Source organism: Copadichromis virginalis, linkage group LG11 (assembly GCF_057382275.1).
Source record: "Copadichromis virginalis isolate Kocher_CV1m ecotype Utaka linkage group LG11, C_Virginalis_male_GT1.1, whole genome shotgun sequence".
In the NCBI taxonomy this organism is placed as follows: Eukaryota; Metazoa; Chordata; class Actinopteri; order Cichliformes; family Cichlidae; genus Copadichromis; species Copadichromis virginalis.
This window is the reverse complement of record NC_140628.1, coordinates 27,697,044-27,717,899: the sequence shown is the minus strand read 5'-3', so window position 1 is coordinate 27,717,899 and position 20,856 is coordinate 27,697,044. Positions and strand designations below refer to the sequence as shown.

The 20,856-nt window shown below is 38.3% G+C and overlaps 3 protein-coding genes across 5 annotated transcripts; 2 read left to right on the top strand and 1 right to left on the bottom strand.

Moving 5' to 3' along the window:
- The first annotated feature begins 91 nt into the window (after window positions 1–91).
- Window positions 92–16,900, top strand: cblc (Cbl proto-oncogene C). 3 transcript variants are annotated; one of them, XM_085471804.1, is made up of 14 exons: window positions 92–259; window positions 968–1,345; window positions 7,625–7,771; window positions 7,850–8,006; window positions 8,312–8,433; window positions 8,802–8,939; window positions 9,026–9,113; window positions 9,240–9,371; window positions 11,813–11,998; window positions 12,534–12,686; window positions 12,883–12,929; window positions 14,013–14,087; window positions 14,247–14,302; window positions 15,631–16,900. In XM_085471804.1, the coding sequence occupies exons 2-14, from the start codon at window positions 972–974 to the stop codon at window positions 15,759–15,761; spliced, it is 1,806 nt and encodes a 601-aa protein (XP_085327930.1). In that variant the 5' UTR covers window positions 92–259; window positions 968–971; the 3' UTR covers window positions 15,762–16,900. The 3 variants fall into 3 exon arrangements, with proteins under 3 accessions (XP_085327930.1, XP_085327931.1, XP_085327929.1); XM_085471805.1 differs by having other exon boundaries at window positions 965–1,345; window positions 11,816–11,998; XM_085471803.1 differs by having other exon boundaries at window positions 965–1,345.
- Window positions 16,901–16,914: 14 nt separating this feature from the next.
- LOC146698921 (uncharacterized) lies at window positions 16,915–17,743 on the bottom strand. The gene is made up of 4 exons (XM_085471807.1): window positions 17,601–17,743; window positions 17,372–17,503; window positions 17,166–17,202; window positions 16,915–17,038 (listed from the first exon to the last, which is right to left on the bottom strand). Exons 1-4 carry the CDS (start codon window positions 17,635–17,637, stop codon window positions 16,915–16,917), a joined length of 330 nt encoding a protein of 109 aa, XP_085327933.1. The 5' UTR covers window positions 17,638–17,743.
- Window positions 17,744–18,984: 1,241 nt separating this feature from the next.
- On the top strand, window positions 18,985–20,608 carry LOC146698920 (trypsin-2-like). The gene is made up of 5 exons (XM_085471806.1): window positions 18,985–19,068; window positions 19,164–19,317; window positions 19,403–19,662; window positions 20,025–20,158; window positions 20,280–20,608. Exons 1-5 carry the CDS (start codon window positions 19,029–19,031, stop codon window positions 20,430–20,432), a joined length of 741 nt encoding a protein of 246 aa, XP_085327932.1. The 5' UTR covers window positions 18,985–19,028; the 3' UTR covers window positions 20,433–20,608.
- Window positions 20,609–20,856: the final 248 nt, after the last annotated feature.

The following is a 20,856-nucleotide window of genomic DNA, read 5'->3' as shown; positions in this document are numbered from 1 at the left end:
CCCTCCCTGCCACCCACCTCTCTCCCTCCCTCTGTTTCTCTCTCTCTCTCTCCCTCCGCTTGTCTGCCTGAGCAATAGACCAAAGAAACAAACCTATTTGGTTTCCTGGTTGCAGCAAGACAATCAAGACGAGGGGCAGAGTGACATCAAGCAAGACAAAGGAGAAACAGTAATGTTTCAGGCCATGACAGAAAACATGTTTCCGCTGCGCTGACAGTAGATGCACTAGCTCTAGGACTGCATTGCTGCTGAGATGTTGGTAAGCAAGAGTACAGTGCTTAAAATCTGCTATAAATGTGTAGGGGTGGAGAGAGAGAGAGAGAGAGAGAGGAGAAGGGAGCGTGATGGCAGAAGTTTCAAATGTTTTGAGGGCTTGGTGTTAGCCTCAGTGCCTCTTTGTGTTTTATTTTTAGTGCTTTTCTTGGCCTCGAGTGTTGTAAGGCCCGTATTAAGTTAAACTTACAATGTAGAATTTGTTTTGTAGCACTTGTATTTTCGTATTTCTGAAAGACGAACACAGGAGTGAGCGAAAAATCAGTAGAAGTGGCTGTATTGGCTGGAAGAGCACACTTTTCTTTTCCTTTTTAAATGAAACGTAATTGTAACTGCTCCTATTGTCTGTTGCTGGATAATGTAATACTACTGGATTGTTATGGCTCAACAATGGATGCAGTTTAAGGAGGACAAGATGCATGCTTCTGAGATTAACATGATGGCATGCAAATATCGTTCTAAAGACAAATATCAGAGTGAACGCTCAAAAACTTGAACCAACCACTAGCTTCATTGCTTATGAATATTCACACATTCAAAAATTGCGATTACACATCTCTTGACACAGAAGAACTGTAGATATTTATTGACACACACACACACACACACACACACATACACACACACACACACACACTCACAGACTCACAGACTGAGTTTTTGGTTGACTTCACCTGAAACCTCACATTAGCAGAACAATGGCGGCAGCAGATTTGGGCGCGTCCAGGAGCCCGAATTTGAGCTCCGGGCCCCCCACTCGTGGTGATCTTCGGCTCGTGGGCAAGACCCTCAGAAGACTGGATAAACTCCAACAGCTGTGCAGTACCCCTCGGCTTGGACTGAGAAATAGTCCGCCATACCTACCACAGCTGCTGTCAGAGACCTCAGTGCTGCTCATCCAGGTCTGGGAGCCTTTCCAAGGCTTCAGGCAGGCAGGTGGACAGGTGCCACACGGAGACGAGGCAGAGTACCTGAGGATCCATATCAAAAACCTCTTTGATAAGACAGAGCGGGCTCTACTGCTCTTTAAAGAAGGACGGAGGAAGATATATGAAGAGACTTCAACTTACAGGTGAGAGGGCCCCTGGCTGGCATCTACATACACATGCAGGGGAAGAGGGAAAGTTTGGTCTTGAAACACCAAAATGTTTCAAGACCAAGAAATTGTTTAGAAAACAAAGAACAACTTTTTTTTTTAAGAAAAAGAAAACTCTGTGTAACATACTCATTATTACATTTTTACTATAACAGAACATTGTGACATTTGTAAAATTAGCATTTGTTTAGATTACATTTATGTTTTTCATCAGTTTAACCAAAAATGCAAACTCATCCTAGCTCCAGTCTCTTATATGTGAAAGCGTGCACTTTTTTTCAGTATTTTGGCCTTGTTCAGACAAGTGACAAGACATGTGAAGTCATCGCAAATAATAATAAATTTTCTTTCGTTTTTTTTTTTTTTTTTTTTTTTGGGGGGGGGGGCGACAGATTAACAGGTTAATCTGCCAAATTTCTGTTTCTTTGGCCCCAAAAATATGTTTTTAGATTTTCAGAGAGTAATTAAGAAAATCCTCACTAAACTTTCCAGAAGTCTCACAGGTCAAATTTCCTTAACAGCAGCATATGTACGGAAGTAGGAAATCAGTTTCTGACCGAATTTTGGAAGCGTTGTGTATCAAGTTGTTAAGAACTGAACATGTCATAAAGGTGATTGTCTGAAATGTTGGCCTTTGTCCGAACGAGGTGTGAAGCATTGTCAGACTTCTCAAAAGCACGGCCTACCACGACGCCTCGATTATAGGGATGGTTAAGCTAAGGAGCCGTGCCTATGCATTACTAACTGTAACGATGGCAGCCTGACTGAATATGGAAAAACTGACCAACAGCACTTATTTTTCACAATACAGCTCGGATATTTGTTTTATTATTTAAATAATCTTCAGGTAGTGGTCATTTATGATGCCAGTCATACCTTTATATGTACCTATGTGATGTTTTTAATTATCAAAATGCTTCTCACCCATGAATTTGTCCACTTTGTTTGCAATTTTTCATAGTTTCTTGCAGGAACCAGTCTGTTCGTGTGGCAGGGACAATAGAAAGTTCTGTTGGATAATTTATTGCTATGTAAATATACGTGCTTGTCATCATTATGGACTTGTGTTATTTTAATTTACCACTTCTAATCACTGCTTTGTAGTGTTTTGCAGTAATCCATGGCTGTCAGACCTGGAATATCAAGCTTTACTGTAGGCAGATACTTAATGCCAAAAGTGATGATGAAAGCCATTCAGCTGACGGAGATGAATTGGGTTAACTTTTCTTTGCGTAAAATTGTTGAAAAATGAAATTATTTAATTATCTAAGAAGGTTTTAGAACTTCTGTCAGATTAGGGAAACAAGACATTTTATGTGGCATATTCCTGTATGAAATATAATGGAGTCATAAACGACTTTTAAGCTTGAAGTTTAAATACTGTTAAAATGTACCTCTATTTCTTTAAGACTAAAAGAGGTCTGAGGTCTTATTTAATCTGGTATTGTGCAACAGTTGACCAAAATGAGATTAAAACAGTCTGTATGTGGCCACTGACCATGAGTTTGACATCTCCGCTTCATACCAATTGTCTTGCAAGTCACTGTAAGATCTTAGATTCGAATTTTCCAGACTTTCCATTTCTTTTGGTGCCACAAATGAAATCGGCCATGCCGATCCAAGTAACGCAAATACCCGAGCTTTCCTAATCGAAGCAAATACAATGTGTTTTTAACCAGATGCTAATAAAAGAAGCTGGACAGAAAATTATAAAAAGCAAAATGAGTGAACATCCATCTGATATTATTATTGCCAGATTACACTACGATTCCTTCACTCTCAACCAGATCATGTTCTCAAGCCAATTTTTTTTTCTGATATACCAAAGGAACTGTAAAATACGAAGACTCTCAATTTACGTCATTTGATCTAGTGTCAAATCTTGTGTAGAGTATCTAATGTAGGTGCTGTGGCTAGTCAATTTTGTGGGAATGAATTTAAGTAACAGAAACCATAAGAGTTTTGTCTCTCTAAACTCAACTTCTGCAGGAATATTAAATAGACTATAAAAGAAAAAAGCAAAACCTTCCCCCATTTCTTCTTCCAGTATCCTGTGACCAAGGGTTTTATACCACTTGTGCATTACTAAAGGAAAAAAAGTTCAAATTAAATATAGCCCATTATAATTGCCTGATTTAAAAGTCTTACTTGAAAGCAGTGATAGAGGTTTAAGCTCATCCTTAAACAAATTAAATGCACTGAAGAAAAAACTATTTTAAACCACCTATAGAAGCTGAGGCAAAATAAAATAAGACTTTACTCTCTGTACTTATATTTTCTGTTTGTACTATAACTTTCTGTCTGCTGTTTCATTCAAGTGGATATTCTGGAACAGCTTAATAGACTTACTTATATGTGGAGTGTTGGCTGCATTTTCCTGCACCTGTTTGGAATACTAATAATTAAGGTGGAAAAGAGCCAACCTTGCACTTTTGTGATGCTAATATGGGGAAACTAGAAAAAACAACAACAACATCCTTTGAATTTGAGCAGTGTGAGAAAGAGACTGTCTAACCTTGAGCACGATTTTTTGCCCGCATTTGCCTACGAATATACCAACCTGCAACCGGTGTTAGTTCAGAACTGAGTGAGCAAATAACTATTCTGTTGTCACAAGTTTAGCGCCCTGCCAAATTTATTAGCTAGCGTGAATGCTGAATAAAGAAAAGCTGATTTGCAGTGTTCTCGGTGAGCACCAACTAAAATATAGTCCAATCTTTTATCAACTAGCTGGTGATGATGATTGATGATGATTTTTTTTTTGTTCTGACTGGATGTAGTTGCATTAACCTTCATGTGCTTTGATATTACATTTTAATGTTTTAGCTTTATTCCAAGGCGCTGGCCGGTTTGCTGTTGAAAAGCAGCGCTCAAAATTTGTGCAGCAACTGCGAAATAAGTGGAGTTTTGTCCTGGACGGGTCACTACTCCATCACAGGGTTAATATAGAGAGCAGCCCCCACTCCTGCAACCAACTTAGCACCATTAGTTAAGCTTGCATGTAAACCTTTAACCGGTGAAAAGTAACTGGGGCGCACAGTAAAAATAGACACAGAAAGGTTCCACCTGACCATAGTCAGTTCAAACCACAAAACTGCTTGAGGTGACAGTGATCTACTAACTGAAGTAGCTCGGTTATATTATACATTGAAAAAATCTTTGTTTAGCATGTTAAAAGACAAAGTTAATAAACAAATAATTATATCAACATCAAAATTACAGTTTAAATATCATTCTTATCCCTTCTGCTGGTTCATTTGGGGAGCTGGCTGTAACTCTATAGAGTCCACTGCATGCTGCACAATGTACGCTCAGTTCTGCTAAAATTTCACAGCCAGCAGCTGTTTTCAAAGATGATTTTCCCGTAGAATATGAAAATCACATAACCCATATTTACAGTTTTATGTCGTCATCTTCAAGAATCTCAAGCATGTACAACAGATGGCCCTCATACCACAAATCCTGCATGGTCAGTCATGTGGCAAGTTCACAAATTGTTATACATATTGTGGTTTAGACATCAGAACAAATCTCTTTTATATTCTCATCGTTTTTTTTTGGATTGTACTGCTACAGCTCATACAAATAAGCAAATTTTCAGTCTGCTTTTAAAGTATTTGACTGTTGGAAGCTGAAATAGCAGTTCTTTACATGAAAGTTCTGCCTGTTAAAAATTAAAAACAGAAGTGAGATCTAATTATTATTTGAGACGACAGAAACCAACAGTGGAAGCTTTAGCGGTTGGAAGATTATCATAAGCGAAACACTGACAACTTTGAGGGTATCTGAAAGAAATTTAAGAAGCACGCATACAGCTGCAGCATTAGCATAACAACATAGGTAGTTCACACTTCTGTATTAACTTGTTGCACATTATACTTTTTTAAACATGTTTAAGGAAGCATTATTCTTATTTCACCAATCATGCAGTAAGTATTCAGACAAGTCAAATTAGCAATACCGACAATGTTACTGAAATAGTCAATTATAAGTATTATCAGCTCCTCACGTATGGTAAATGGTCTGTATTTATATAACGCTTTACTAGTTCCCCAAAGTGCTTTACACAACCAGTCATCCATCCATTCACACACTGGTGATGGCAAGCTACATTGTAGCCACAGCCACCCTGGGGCGCACTGACTGTCTCGCCCAAGGACCGAGACTCAAACCGGCAACCTTCCGATTACAAGGCGAACTCCCAACTCTTGAACCACGATCGCCCTCAAGCCACGTTATATCTAAAGAGCTCTAGCTACTTACTTATGATGCATTTAAGTCTGTCAGTTATTTATCTATTTTTTTTTAATATTTGTGCACTGTCATTTTGACTGAGGAAGGGGCCTCACATAGTGTTTTGTAGAACTACACACAACTATCAAATTTCTGAAGTGGAGTAGATTTATAATAGTCTTGCTCTGAATTGTGGCAGAATTTATATTATAAAACAAGTAGTGGTTACCACATAGTTTGGGTGTTGCAAATGGTTTTAAACACGAATCTGTATTCTTTGAAAAAACAAGAAACACTGATAATAGCTATATGATTATGATTCTAAATATTAACATGCAGAATTGTTTCAAATTGGAGAAATATTCCCATAGTGTTCGATGCAAGCGGCTCTCTTTCACTTACATACCTGTCAATTAAATCTGAAATCTTGCACCATGGAACATCTTGTTTGGTGCTGGCAGAGTTCAAAGGTGGTTACTGACCCAGAGATTACTTGAAGTAATTCTGTTTTGCTGCGTGATGCAAAAAAAAGAAAGAAAGCAACAGTAACAAGGAACTTCACATCAAACTGTTTGAGGTCACGCACAAGCTGGTGAGGAACATGCCAACAATGTTCAGCTACAAATGACACCAAATTACTATAATGCAAATTATTATATCTCATAATAAAAGGAATTAAAGCACTTCCCCTAATGTTAGCTGATGTGTTTATGGTTCTATTCAGTGCAGTGTTTCTGTCTTTTGAATGATATTTTTAAGTACAAAGGCCCAGCCAGAGTGAGAGATGTGGCTTACACATTTCCTCCCGCCTCCTCCTCTACTATTACTCTTGAGTACTCTATTTAACACCATAGAGGGTTTTCTTTTTCTCATTGAGGTGGAAAGTCTATAACCACTTTCCACAATAGCAGATTTCTAAAGAATTTTAAATATTTCAACAGTTATGATTGCCTCCAGAGTTGCATCATAAAAGTGTTAGAAAAGAGGAAATACTTTGTGTTACGAAATTTAGTTTCCTTAGTAAGTTTAAATACTCGAATTATTGATTGGGATTAGTGCACAGAGAGCTGAAACAGACAGTAGTGTTTTTTAGTCAATATAGACAATAAATATGGAAACATAAATTAAAGCCCTCCTCTACTTGTTCATTGTATTTATTGTAAAGTAATGCCCACATGTAAAAAGTGAAAGCATATCTAAATGTCCGTAGCTTCTGTGTTTTCAAAGTTCAGTAGTAGTACATGCACTAGCTTTTTAACACATTTTTATACATGTTGTGCTGCATAAAACACATGGAGGAGGACAGACCCTTACTTGTTAACACTACACATTATAGCATGCTTGAATGTAACATGTGTATGTGTGTGTATGTGGTGGGGAGGTGTTATTGCTGTTGTTGTTGTTGTTGTTATTTTTTTTTAATATACTCCCATTTGAGAGTTGCACCAAGTTGCTTCTAGCAAAAAGAGAAAGTTTTTTGTTAACTAAACTAAAAGTTATAAATATGTGTAGCATCAAAATAAAACTATCAAAAATATCAATTATATTTATAGAAAGCCTTTGAAGTGCCTGAGAAGACTATTGAGACTGGCCTAAAGTGACACACTGGCCAATGGAACATTTTGTGGTATTTACAGACAAGCATGCAGCAGGCAGCATCCTGTTTGCAAGGTGGACTACCTGTTGAGTGTGTTTGATTCTGTTTGTGTGTTTGTATCTATGGAAAGTGTCTGTATTTCTTGCAACTGAAACAGAAAGGTAGTATATAACAGTGCCTATATTTGTGCACCAGTGCTAAAAGTTCAGATATCTATTTGTACTTAATGCAATTACATAAAGCTTTAGGAAAACTCATTTTAAATAGGAACACTGTGTATACTTGAGATTCACAAACACAAGGGTTTCTGCCTAGAAAAAGATTGTATTGCATGATTACTCAGACACTGTGGAGCAAAACTATAAATGTTTCTATAAAAGTTTCTGCAGCCAGAGCTTAAAGTCTGTGACGTCTTTCATTCTCAGGAGGAATTTGACCAAGCTGACTTTGTTGTTCAGTCACATGCTGTGGGAGCTGAAGGCCTTTTATCCAGGAGGATGTTTTCAGGGTGACAAATACAGGGTGGCGTTATCTGCAGCTGAGGACTTTTGGAGGGAGTCATTTGGCGACAAGTTAGTATTGAAACATTTCTTGACATCGTCTTATGTGTATGTTTACATCTACCAAACATTAAGCATGTGTTCTGACAGGTGTATAGTGCAGTGGAATACCTTTAAAGAACAGCTGAGAAATGTACATCCATTTGAGGAAGGGATGGAATCTATGGCTCTGAAGTCAACCATTGACTTAACTTGCAACGATCACATCTCTGTGTTTGAGTTTGATGTTTTCACGCGACTGTTTCAGGTAAGGTGAAAGTTTTGTTACATTAAGAACCAGATGGTGTAGGAAATATGTCTATTTGCATTTTTGCTTGTCGGAGAATGGTTTGTTACCAGTAGCTAGTTACTGTAGCTTCGCACGATAGATGAAATAAGAAAACTGTACAGCACCGCTAAAGCTCATGTTTGTTCAAAGAGAACAAATCCAAACACTAAACAGATCAGTTGCCCTTTTAGAGGAGATGACCGGACAGTGTCACTAACAAGGGCGTGCAAAAGATTAAGGCATGCAGTATCCAAGATCAAATCCTCTTCCCTCATCTCTTTTAGCCGTGGAGGACTCTTTTAATGAACTGGAACCAGCTGGCCGTGACTCATCCAGGCTACATGGCCTTCCTCACCTATGACCAGGTTATAGCTCGTCTGGAACACTACCTGCACAGACCTGGGAGGTGAGGATTCATGCATCACTCAGAAAATATTCAAAAAGTATGAAAATATGAAAAAGGTCTCAAGATTCTAAATATATATATAAATAAGAGAATCTTTTCATTTATTGCTCCAATATTATACCTTTAGTTTTCTGGGGGTTTATTCAAGAAATGTTTCTGCAAACAAACATTAGCCATGGCCAAAAGTATCATGCAGTGCAAATTTTTTATTGTTATTATAGCTGAGAATGAGAGGAATTTAATTTGATTAGCCCCATTTGAAAATTGTGTAAAATCTTCTGCTGATATTTCTGGAAAACCTCAATGTCTCTTAATGTGGTTATTTTTCCATTTTCTGTGTGAGCTACATGTTTTCCTTTTCCTTGCAGCTATATCTTTCGTCTGAGCTGTACAAAAATGGGAGAGTGGGCTATTGGCCACGTGACATTTGATGGTGCCATCATCCAGACTATCCCGGAGGACATACCTCTCTACCAAGCTCTGATTCAAGGCTTCAATCAGGGCTGGTTAGGACAAACATGTACATTTCTCTGAATTGCTTCTTTTGTTTATGTGTTTTTTCTCTAAGCTCCGTGCTTTTCTGTGCCTGCAGCTACTTGTACCCAGATGGCCGGGATGTGAACCCTGACTTGAAAAGCTTGTGTGAACCAGCCAGCAGAGGAAAAGTTAAAGTTACAGAAGTGAGTGGCTGCAATTTATACATCATTATCTATTTAACTGCAGCATCTTGAACCTTTGCCAAGACAAAACAGATAATATCCTGAGACGTTGTCTTGTCTCTCTGACTAAATACAACCACCAAACAGGAACAGTATGAGCTTTACTGTGAGATCGGCAGCACCTACCAGCTATGTAAGATATGCACAGAGAGGGATAAAGACACCCGGATTCAGCCCTGTGGCCATCTCCTGTGCCAAACCTGCCTCACAGGCTGGCAGGTATGAATCTTCATCCACGGACTCAAAGTTTTCAAATCTGTAACCTATTTAAATCCATTCAAATTCACAGACGCATGTTCAAATATATCCCGCTCATACAGAGACGTTGAAGGGAGACAGACAGTTACTGTAACCGTTGTTGTGTGTTCATTGGGGTGAAACAGTCTGGGCTGGCTGAACTAGATATAGTTTTTTAGGCCACGGGTTGGTCGTTGGTTGCAGTCCTGCTGTACTGTAACAATGCGGGTTATTTGAATGTGGTTTGGGGTTGGTGCAAAAAAAGATTTCTCATGCAGACACTTTATTAAAATGTAGGATTGGCAAGAAGTTATTTTAACTCTGAAAAACTACCTTGATTTATTTTTTCCCCCAGTATTCACATATTATCTTCAAAAAATAATATGGAATTATCACACTTCTACATGGCTGTGATTTTCCTCTTCCACTTTTCTTTTTTTCCTTTTTTTTTGTTTACATGAAAAATTATAGTCGAGCTCAGGCAATATCGAGTGCACCAATGCTTATAAAGCACCTGTAATATGTGCTCTGTTGAGCTATTTTTAGATGACCTATTAGATTTTATAGCTTGATAGCCAAGGCATGACACTCAAGAATCATCCTCTCATAATGTCACCATTATTTATTTGTATATAATAGAGATAATACAAAGTAGCTCATAGCCTATTCACTATAATATAAACGTGAAAATCTGAGGACAATGTACAGAATATCATGTGATATTGATGTTTCAATACACTTTACATTTGACCTCTTTAGATGACAGAAATTTCTCAGCCAAAGAAAATTCAGTCATCATGTGTACAGCATGTCCTGTGTGCACTTCGTTTGTTCTCTTCCAGGGGGGCTTCCCCAACTTCCTGCTTCCTCTTTCGAGTTACAGAGTGACAAAGAAGACGTCCAATCAGAATTAAAGCTGGAGCTGTCAAAGTATAGCTTCATGGTTCTGGCTAGTTCTTTTACTCAGACAATCCCAGCTAGAAGCCCTCCACCTATTCAGTAGGTGTTTTGTTTGTTTTTTTGAAGGTGCAGAGCAACATGTCCTGACATTTGGCTCAGGACTTCCTGTGTGAGCTTAGCCTCACATCCTCCTTAAGCTGCATCGGTGACATTCACTATGAGAAAAAGTGTGCGCATGTAATGTGAGAAGGAGAAAGGCAGAGAGAGGGAGAAAGGGAGAGAGAGAAAAAGAGACTAACTTGAAAAGAAAGTTCAAAGAGCTTCATGGATGCCACACCACAACGGAAAAGTTGTAAGTTTTATGAGATTAAGGTTAAGCAAACTTTCTTTTTAACTGTAAGTTTACTTTACATAGACATGTAAGGTGTAAGGAACATAACCCAAAAACAAAATCAGCATTGCAGCAGCATACCAAATATCAGAACGTGTATGTTAAATTCAGTAAGAGTTTGAAATAGAACATTTATAGACTACATGCATCATATTTCTGTAGTAGGGATGCTTTTACAGTGGCCCTGAATTTTTTTATTGATAGGATCTCGATTGATTTGTTGTTTGGAAACGTAAACATGAAGTTTTTAAGTCAGACGTCTCTTCATCTTGGTCTCATCATATCGATTATGTCATCTCCAAGATGGCAAACAGCATCACTGTTTCAAGGAAATGTCCTACATATCCTCTCATTTCTGTCCTGTTGCATGTTGCTAACTCATTCATTCTGTCATATCTGGAGTACGGCCCAATAATTTAGCTGCTGATAAACATCTAGAAAAAAAACTCCTGCTGAGTATGCATTGCTCCTTCTGTACAACTGTGTGCAAGATGCATAAACCATTATCTTGGCATACTGTTCATGAGAGGTTAAAGGTGTTTCTGTTAGTCATAAACACAGCTATAGTGAAATCTATGTCTTGTTTCTTTTGTGAAAAATTTGTAAGTAGGGATTTTAATGACGATCATCTGACACAACAAAAGACTTCCGGGCAGTTAGATTTAACGTATGTTTGAACTAATGTAATGAAAAGAACTATTTTGTAGTGAGGTTCCCTATAAACATTAATCCCTGTTAAAACTAGAGACGTACCAGCGTACAAAAATAGATAACATAGTATGGCGAGCAGTCTGTGTAATCATATTAACAAATCGAGGTCACATCAAAACCTGGAAAAACACAAAGGCTCTGTGCTATAGTAGCGGAAGCAAAAGCAGAATGTTACAACGATTCCCTTTTATGTTGAGGTGGAAAACCACAATCTACAGGGTCTGTTGAACGTGGTATTTTCCACTACCTTTATCTTTCAAACAGCCAGAGGCCTTTGTCTTTGAAGACATGTTCAACATATTCCACTACATACTGTACAATTTAAAAGATATTAATCTGCTGAAGAGAATGGGTGTTTCTTCACATTCACGTGAACGTTCTCTTTTCCTCTTCCGATGATGGGTTGTTGATATTCATCTAGCAGAAGTCAGCTGGCCAAACCTGCCCATACTGCCGCTGCGACATCAGAGGAACAGAGTCCATCCTCCTGGAGCCGTACGTGCCAGTCAGCGATCAGGTGCTGGTGGAGGAGGGCGATGATGACGACGACGAAGAGGATCATGTGGATATTGAAGAAATGGTAAAGGAAATAGCTGCCCTGAGGAAGGTGTGTAAATACATTTCCGTGTTCCATGTTGTTTAATTTTAGCTGTGCTGTGCTAGCAAATTGAGTTTTTGGTCTGCCATCAACAGCCATAGTATGGCCCGCCATCGGGTTAAGAGAAAATAATTGTTTGCATGTATAGCCTCTAGCAGGTCAACTTTGTCATGTAGTTTTCATTCGACGTCATTGTTTGGACAAAATTAAATTAGTCATTAATCTTTGGTTAATAAAATAAGCACATGCAAACTCATTAGACTGCAATGTACCTTCTGCTTAATGTCAATACTAGTTATAGGATGCTATATATAGTCACTTGAAAGCAACATCGCCCAAGTATAGATTCATAAAACCACCTGCACATCTTTTTGACTATACAAATAGACATTTGTAGTTCTGTGTTTAAATAGTTGTTATACAGTAAAATCCAGGCACCTTGTGTGCACCATGCATCCTCATTCGCATTTCTGCGATTTTAAAAGAAGTTCTCTCTATTGAGTGATATTTTTTTTATTATCATTTTTATTTATTTATTTTCCAGTTTTCCAGTTTGGACTTCCAGTATCCCAGCTCTCACATTAGCGCTCCACCTTTACCCCCTAAAAATAATACAATGCCACGCTGTCCCTCTCCCTCCGTCCAGTCTCAGACGTCTGAAATTAAGACACTGCCCAAACACTCCAACTCTTATTCGGTAAGTTCTTGCTGGCATTCAGGTTAGTTGCATATTCTTCTTGGTTATGGCAGCTTGAATATGTGAGATGTTGCATTTGTCCAGTTCTCCAAGAGACTAAACTTTTTAAAAAGTAATGAAAAGATTTACCAACTGCCGTGTGCATATGCGCAATAGCCGACGCCCGTACAGTCACTGTGTTTGTTCTCTCCTGCAGCCTCAAAGTAGCAGTGAAACGGAAAGGTACAGAAAACAGACAAACAGGTGAGCAGAGTTGTTATAGTTTTGTATTTTGTAATTAGTTTTTATTTTCATTCCATTTCTTTTTTAGTTCAGGTTAGTTTCTATCTCTGTCCAGAGTGGATCATCAAGTTTTAGTTGAGTTTTTATTGTTTGAAAACAAAAAAATGTTTTAATTTAAAAGTTTTAATTTAGGTTTTTTTTAGTCTCTTTATGTCTTTAGTCTCATAATTATTAAATTATGATCCTAAATCAAGATTTAGGAAAATCATTATACGTATTACAATAAAAACCTTTTTTTAAGTAGTGGAAAGTAGTAGTCTTACAAACCATGTCCAATCCTTTATTGCAAATTGCCTCACCAGCAAGTTTTAATAACATTTTTACCAACCTAAGAGATACTAAAACTAAAGATATTACCTTTATATTTCTACCTTAATTTTCTTTTCTTTTTTTCAATGTTACAATGTTTTACAATGTTTTTTCACACCTTGTTTTAGTTCTTAGTTTGATTTTAGTTTACTTTAATAACCTTGCAGGTGAGATCGCAGTAGTATTACATCAAGGTTCTCTGCTTGTATGCTAGAAAGAGCATTTTCCTGCTACTCAATTAAGATCCATGACATTCTAGCTTTATTTATAGTCACCTGGTAGTCTTCTTTCAGAGAAGTAAAAAGCTGCTTCTGTGACAACTGATGGCTTTGATGAACTAATTTTACAAACTACACCGGTTTTAATGTTATTTTCTCATTTTGTTTTGGAAAGGAAGATTTAATTGTTATTTGGCAAACAATATTTAATTAGAGGAATCATAAAATGATTAAAAATGGTTAGGCGACCTGCAAGCCAAGTTACTGAATCTATACAGATATTGAGACTATTAAAATAATTAAAATGTTTCTATGCTTTGTAACTACGCATTAAAGCCGAGAGGTAATTTTTAAAAATCCAAATGTTTCTGTTTTTGCTTGTTAGGTTATTCTTGATGGTTGTTCTATCTAGGATCACTAGCTTAGGTTAATGGAAAATACATTATTTACACAATGATTTATCAAATTTTAAAAAAACAACTCAGGTGATAAAATATATTTTTCTGTCTTTATTTAGTTGTCGAACGGAGGGTTTACGCGGCAGTGAAGAGGAATACGCTGGTGAGCTGAGACCACGCCCTTTCTCTCACAGGTGATTGACTCCTGTCTCCACTTAAATTTCACAGCAATAAACAAGTTTTTTTTTTTTTTTATTCAATTTTATGCATGTAGTGCAGTTAGTAGTCATAATGACAGGATGGTTCATGTGAAGCAGTTAATTTACTGGTATGTTTATGTGTTTGTAAAACAGCGTGGAACACCTGAGAGAAGCAAACTTTCCTTCCTCCTCTCAGAGAGCTGACGACAGTAAGTCATAGTTGTTACAACCTTCTTTCGTCTTCTTTTGCTGGGCGATGAGAGTTTGGCTCAAGAGTTTGGAGTTCGCCTTGTAATCGGAAGGTTGCCGGTTCAATCCCCGGCTTGGACATTCTCGGTCGTTGTGTCCTTGGGCAAGACCCTTCACCCGTTGCCTACTGGTGGTGGTCAGAGGGCCCGGTGGCGCCAGTGTCCGGCAGCCTCGCTTCTGTCAGTGCGCCCCAGGGTGGCTGTGGCTACAATGTAGCTTGCCATCACCAGTGTGTGAATGGGTGGATGACTGGATATGTAAAGCGCTTTGGGGTCCTTAGGGACTAGAAAAGCGCTATATAAATACAGGCCATTTACCATACGTGAGGAGCTGATAATACTTATAACTGACTATTTCAATAACATTGTCAGTGCAGCGTGGTATTGCTAATTTGACTTGTCTGAATACTTGCTGCATGATTGGTGAAATAAGAATAATGCTTCCTTAAACATGTTTTAAAAAGTATAATGTGCAACAAGTTAATACAGAAGTGTGAATTACATATGTTGTTATGCTGTATGCGTGCTTCTTAAATTTCTTTCAGATACCGTCTGGGTGGCTGTGGCTACAATGTAGCTTGCCATCATGTGTGAATGTGTGTGTGACTGGATGTGTAAAGTGCTTTGGGGTCCTTAGGGACTAGAAAATCGCTATATAAATACAGGCCATTTACATACAGTAATGTGAGCAAACATGCAGAGGACCTTCCATCTTAAAACGAACTAAAGAAATTTCACCTGATGCACAAGACTGGAAAACAGTTAGAAACATACTGAAATCATTCAACGCTTTGAACCACATGTTTTTTACGGGTGTTTCTCTAAAAAGAATGAAAAACACATTAAAGACACACAGCTGCACTGCAGAGAAAAATAGGCCTCTTCAGGTCTTGAATGGGATATATTTGTTTGCTTAATAAGCTTTACTTGCTTTTCTTTATGATTTTTATTCTACATCTCAGACATGTTCACCTTGTCATGACAGGAAATTAGAAAATTGAACTCATACTGTTAAAAATAGTTTCATATTTGACGCATTGCAGTACATTAGCATAATAATGGTAGCACCGAGATCATTTTTCTCAGGTCAAAACTGTGAAATTGATTTGTTTTGAATTCCCCTTAGGTGCTCTTATTTATTAGGTTTAGGCACTATTGTTTTAGTATTTTATCAGAAGTTGGAGATGAGATTCTATACACTTACATGAATAACGTAAGTCACCTTAACCCGCTAGACTTCTTGTGAATATTGTGCATTTCACGTGAAATCTCTGTTTGATTGTGTATAGGTGGAGTACCCTGGCTCGGACCCAACATCCCTGTAATGGAGAGAAGACATAAGGAAAAGGAGATGAGCAGACCAGGGCTCAGAAAAGACAAGTACGCTCAGGGAGAGATGAAGAGAACAATGTCATCCTGAGTGACAAACAACATGTAGAGTCAATAGACTTAATTTCATCCAAGAAATCAGCCTTTGTTGAATGTAAAAAATAATATTTAATGCTGCAAACTACCATGTGCATGCTGCACTGCTGAAAATGAGTGGAGTGTTTGGGACTAACAGAAAAATTGCCCACTGTGGCCTCCTACTGTTTGATAATTGCACTGCCATTAGCAACACGGTAGGTTCAGTACTAATTCCTAAATATAGTGTCACATTAGATCTTCGTTGGAGTTAAAGTATTTACTGACACTCTGAAACAGAAATTAAGGAGAGGCTTAATAATTGACAATGTGATTTTTATTAAATAATAGAAAAACCCTACCTCTTTCTTTAATCTATAACATAAGTTTGTTCTTGTAAATGTTATAAGAGTAGAGAAGGGCCTCTATATTGATAAAGCAGTTGTAACCCTTTGAAAACAGCAGATAAATAACATTACAGTCATTCAGTTTTACATAAAAGTGTTTCACAATTTCTTCAGATATGATATTTGACCTACATGCAGAAGACATGCTGCATGTGTACTTTAACCAGACTTGTTGAACATTTATTTCTCTCTCCTCGTCACTCCAAATAAGGGTCTTTGAGTATGTGTGAGTGTTAAGGTGCTGCAGGATATTGCTAAGCAAGCTGTATCAAGTACCTCCAAGACAGAGTCACAGAAAGACCCTTTCTCTGGAAGGGCAAAAGCAAAGATGCATCACAGAGGAACATTTCAGTCTAAGAATGAGAGAGAGCGTTATTATGTACAGGTTATTGCTGTTTAGGTCATTCTCTAGTGAACAGAGTAACTTGGAAAGATGCATGAGAAACATGCACAGTTTGTGTGACTTCAGGCAGTTCAGACGTGAACTATATTGAAAGTGATATGTAAGTGTTACTATATCTGACGTAGAAGGATTACCATCAAAACTGTACAGGAAATGATAAATGCTGAATTGATCCAGACATAAAGTGATACATTAAAAGGCAGTCAGAATAATGTGAAGGCGCTTTATTTACATCTGTAACTGATTATAAATACAGTAACCTGTAACTGATGCATTTTTGGTCTTCAAGTTTTATTTGATGTTTTTTTTCCATTAAATACAAACAGACCAATCAAAAAATGTGTGTATACTAAGAAGTTTCATTTATTAGTTTTTTTTGTCCAGCACGTGGGCGATGGGATCAGTATAACAGCCTCAATCACCTCTGAGGGCTGGTAGATTTTGGCCAGTGTGATGTCGTAATCTAGAGTCTGATAGTCGTACCTGCACACACAGAAATATAAAATAAGCCTCAGCTGTTTGTCTGAAGTATTTCATCAGTGAATGGAAATATTAAACTGTGTCGTGTAAAAGTAAATCGCAGACAGGGCCGATCCTTTCTTTCACTCACTGAGGGAGCCAGATGATGATGTCATTCTTCAGCTTCTCTGTATAGGCAGATTAAACAAGAAAAACAAAATCCTTAAAACAGATTATCTAAGATCCAAAAATTTGTCATGCACCAACATGATCTTTTTAATGTAGTTATTTAGTTTATCTATTTTTTTAATAAAGAAAGTAATGCACAAACTCATGTTTCCAACACTGAGTACTTACTTGTACCAACAGTGGGCAACAGAGAGCACCCGCTGCTTGCTGATGAGCACACCATCACTGATGTGGTAGTCTGTTCAGTGAGGCCATGTATGGTGATGTTCACACTCCTGCCATCTTTACGAGTAACTGCCACTGTTGCACAACAGTTGAAGTGAATTTCATTTCAAATCTGTGTCATTACAACAGAGATATGTACATTGTATGTATGTGTGTATCTCTGTATTTTTACCAGCAAATCCAACCTTCAGCAGAGTCAGCAGTCTCATGGTGTCTGGCAAATGCCCAGAAGACACCTAGGCACACTCTGACTCATATTGCAATAGTCTGTGTGCTCCAACTATTCCTGCTCCTCCTCTCTTGCCTGGTTATGTTGACCCCGTCTGTATCTCTGCATTCTGTTCTTACCGCTTGGTGCTAAGTGTTCATCCAAATCGCTTATCTCCCCACATTTAACACCTGTTTAAGCTTCTCACATAGGTCACTCATTGTTGGCAAGCTACAGCCTGGGATGGGGGTCCACTGGTGGATCGCGGGCCCATCTGGCTGCATCCCAGTTTTGCTGCTGATTCCGTGGGGTATCTGCTTGGCTTCATTTGGGAAGGGGGGTGGGGGTCTTTGTGTGTCGTTTGCAGGTGGGTATGTGTGTGTGCGTGATTGAGTGAATGGCCTTGATGTGTGCATGCGTGCGTGTGTGCGTGCGTGCGTGTGTGCGTGCGTGCGTGCGTGCGTGCGTGCGTGCGTGCGTGCGTGCGTGTGTGTGTGTGTGTGTGTGTGTGCAATGTCCTTTAGACTTCTTGAGCTTGAAAGTCTGTATTTCATTCACAGCCTGAACTCTCGTATGGAAGCTTTCCTGTAAATTCTTACTGACAGTAATGATGTGCAATATTTTATAAAGCAAATCGTAAGACTCCGGAACCCCAAATCAAAAATTATATGCTGGCATTTTAATTATCGTATAAATTTCAATGAATTAACCCCCTAATTGCTAAAACTAGTCTGTACGTACATGTCGACATCTGTTACCTGGATACTAAAGTCAGATATGAAAGATTTGTCCTTTCTTCAAGAAAAAAAAATTCTAAACATTATTTTGTGCAGAAAATACAATACATATAAAGTTGTGCTGGAGAAATGGCTTTTATTACAGACATGATTGCTGTCAAAACATTTTATGAATGATAGTTCTGTTTAAAAAATATAGAAAATGCTCAAACGTGTCAATGTTTGGGTCTGCTTTTGGTCATGTTTGTATAAAAGCCAAATGAAGTGAGAAAGAAACCATCTGTGCTCTCAGGAGCAAGAAAATAAAAGCAGTCCTACATTGTTTGTTTTGTTTGTTTGTTTTTCCTGAATTATGGCAGTATGTACAAACACAGTAGTTGATAGTTGCTTAAAAAAAGGGGGGGGGGAGGAATCATTTCTGCACCTGTCACCAACATAAATAGAAGGTATGCAAATAAGACTGTCAAAAATAAGACAAAGTTGTGTTTTTTTTAAAAGGGATATGTTGTTGACTTTAGTGGGCAGGTTTGTAGGTGGATGGAAAAATGAAGGTGTCCAGGGCGAGGGGTGGATGGAAGGTCACAGAGAAGCTGATGTATAAATACAGTGAATAACAGGTCAGTCGCATCCAGTCTGCTCTTGAGCAAGCTAAAAGATGATTGGTCTGATTGTTTTCATGATCCTGGGCACTGCAGGTAAAGACTATTTGCATCATGCTCAAAGATTTTAGAGTAACACAGATTTTTAACTTTGATGAGTAGAACTTTGTTGTATTTCCTTTATATTACAGCTGCAGTCCCTTTGGATGACAAGATTGTGGGGGGTTACGAGTGTCCAGCTCATTCTCAACCCTGGCAAGTATCCCTCAATGAGGGCTACCACTTTTGCGGCGGTGCTCTCATTAACAACCAGTGGGTCATTTCTGCTGCCCACTGCTGGAAAATGTTTGTACCGACTTCTTGTATCTTAAAATTCTTGCTATGTGTGTCTAAGAGAACTGTAATAATTTAATTGTTGCTTGCTTTTCAGACCCTCTACCCATGTTGCCATTGTGGGTGAACATACAATCTGGTATACTGAGGGCACAGAGCAGTATATGCCAATTGACGACATCTACACACATGAGAGTTTTGATTACTTTACCCTAGACTATGACATCATGCTGATGAAACTGAAATACCCTGTTACTGTGGACGAGTACGTCAAGCCTATTGCTTTACCCAAAGCCTGCCCCACACCTGGGGATATGTGCACAGCATCTGGATGGGGGCAGACATTCCCTGGTCAAGGTAAGGCCCACCTGATTTTGACAAAAAAGGTTTTGAAAAATTGACTTGCTTTTGGCAACATATTAAGAATTTTCTCACAAACCTTGGTAAATTTAAAAAAATATATAGTTAAAATGTTTCATAGATATGAAGACATTTGAACTAAAGCCTTCAATAATTAAGAAATCTTTTCTGTAGAAAGCTTGTTTTTGGCTTAATGTGATGACTCTAAACTCTAAAAAATGAATGCAGAGCACTTATTTTACACCAGTTTCAGAGGCCAGTTATTGTTGGCATGCAAGCATGATGTGGTTGTGATGCACACAGATGCTCTGAATACTTTAGTAAAGATAACAATCCCCTCTCCTTTCTCTCAACTGCAGAATTTTCATATGAGCTACATTGTGTAGAAGTCCCAATTCTGTCTGACAACGACTGTGAGAACTCCTACCCTGGAAGGATTACTGAGAGCATGATGTGTGCTGGATACCTGGAAGGGGGCAAGGATGCTTGTCAGGTATTTTTACCCAGTTACTTGAATAGTATACCATTGAATAGTATACTCATTAGTAAACCTTAATGAGATGAGATGATGAACAAACCCTGCTCTCTTCTTACGCTTCCTCTCCCCTGCTCAGGGGGACTCTGGTGGCCCTCTGGTGTGTAATGGGGAGCTGCAGGGAATCATCTCTTGGGGCGTGGGCTGTGCTGAGCCCAACCTTCCAGGTGTCTACACCAAAGTCTGCTCTCTGGTTTCCTGGATCAATGACACTATTTCTCGATACAGCTAGACTGTCATCTCTAGAACTTCACGAGAGAAGGGAAAACAGAGAGATTGAAATTGAAGGAGACAGAGAACGGAGGTGGTTGTGGGTAGTGTCAGAAAGAAAAGCAGCAGGCTAAGACAGAGTCACAAGGAAAAACCAATCTGAGGGCACAATAAATAAAATCAGCTATTCTGCATCAATATGTTTGTATTTATTTGTAATGTTTCTGCCACTTTGGCAAATTTCTTACTATAAGACATTTCTATAATGTCTCATATTAAAAAAATGTAATTATTGTGTCAAAGTGTGGCTACCCTTTTACAATCATGAGTGACTGATGCAAAACTCAACACATAAAGTTGCTTCATTCAACAATGGAAACAGTTTTTATATTCAACTTATTTATGCATGCTTTTGATGCGGTTTTGTCAGAAGTTGTACTCCCCCA

What these genes read in the sequence shown, in the direction of transcription:
- cblc (XM_085471804.1), top strand. Translation starts at nt 972, where the DNA reads ATGGCGGCAGCAGATTTGGGCGCGTCCAGGAGCCCGAATTTGAGCTCC. An exon ending in TTTTCACGCGACTGTTTCAG is followed by an intron (nt 8,007 to 8,311) that starts GTAAGGTGAAAG and finishes CATCTCTTTTAG; the next exon opens with CCGTGGAGGACTCTTTTAAT. An exon ending in GAAAAGTTAAAGTTACAGAA is followed by an intron (nt 9,114 to 9,239) that starts GTGAGTGGCTGC and finishes ACCACCAAACAG; the next exon opens with GAACAGTATGAGCTTTACTG.
- LOC146698921 (XM_085471807.1), bottom strand. Translation starts at nt 17,637, where the DNA reads ATGAGACTGCTGACTCTGCTGAAGGTTGGATTTGCTG. An exon ending in GCTGAAGGTTGGATTTGCTG is followed by an intron (nt 17,504 to 17,600) that starts GTAAAAATACAG and finishes GTTGTGCAACAG; the next exon opens with TGGCAGTTACTCGTAAAGAT. An exon ending in GTTGCCCACTGTTGGTACAA is followed by an intron (nt 17,203 to 17,371) that starts GTAAGTACTCAG and finishes CTGCCTATACAG; the next exon opens with AGAAGCTGAAGAATGACATC.
- LOC146698920 (XM_085471806.1), top strand. Translation starts at nt 19,029, where the DNA reads ATGATTGGTCTGATTGTTTTCATGATCCTGGGCACTGCAG. An exon ending in CATGATCCTGGGCACTGCAG is followed by an intron (nt 19,069 to 19,163) that starts GTAAAGACTATT and finishes TTTATATTACAG; the next exon opens with CTGCAGTCCCTTTGGATGAC. An exon ending in GGGGCAAGGATGCTTGTCAG is followed by an intron (nt 20,159 to 20,279) that starts GTATTTTTACCC and finishes TCCCCTGCTCAG; the next exon opens with GGGGACTCTGGTGGCCCTCT.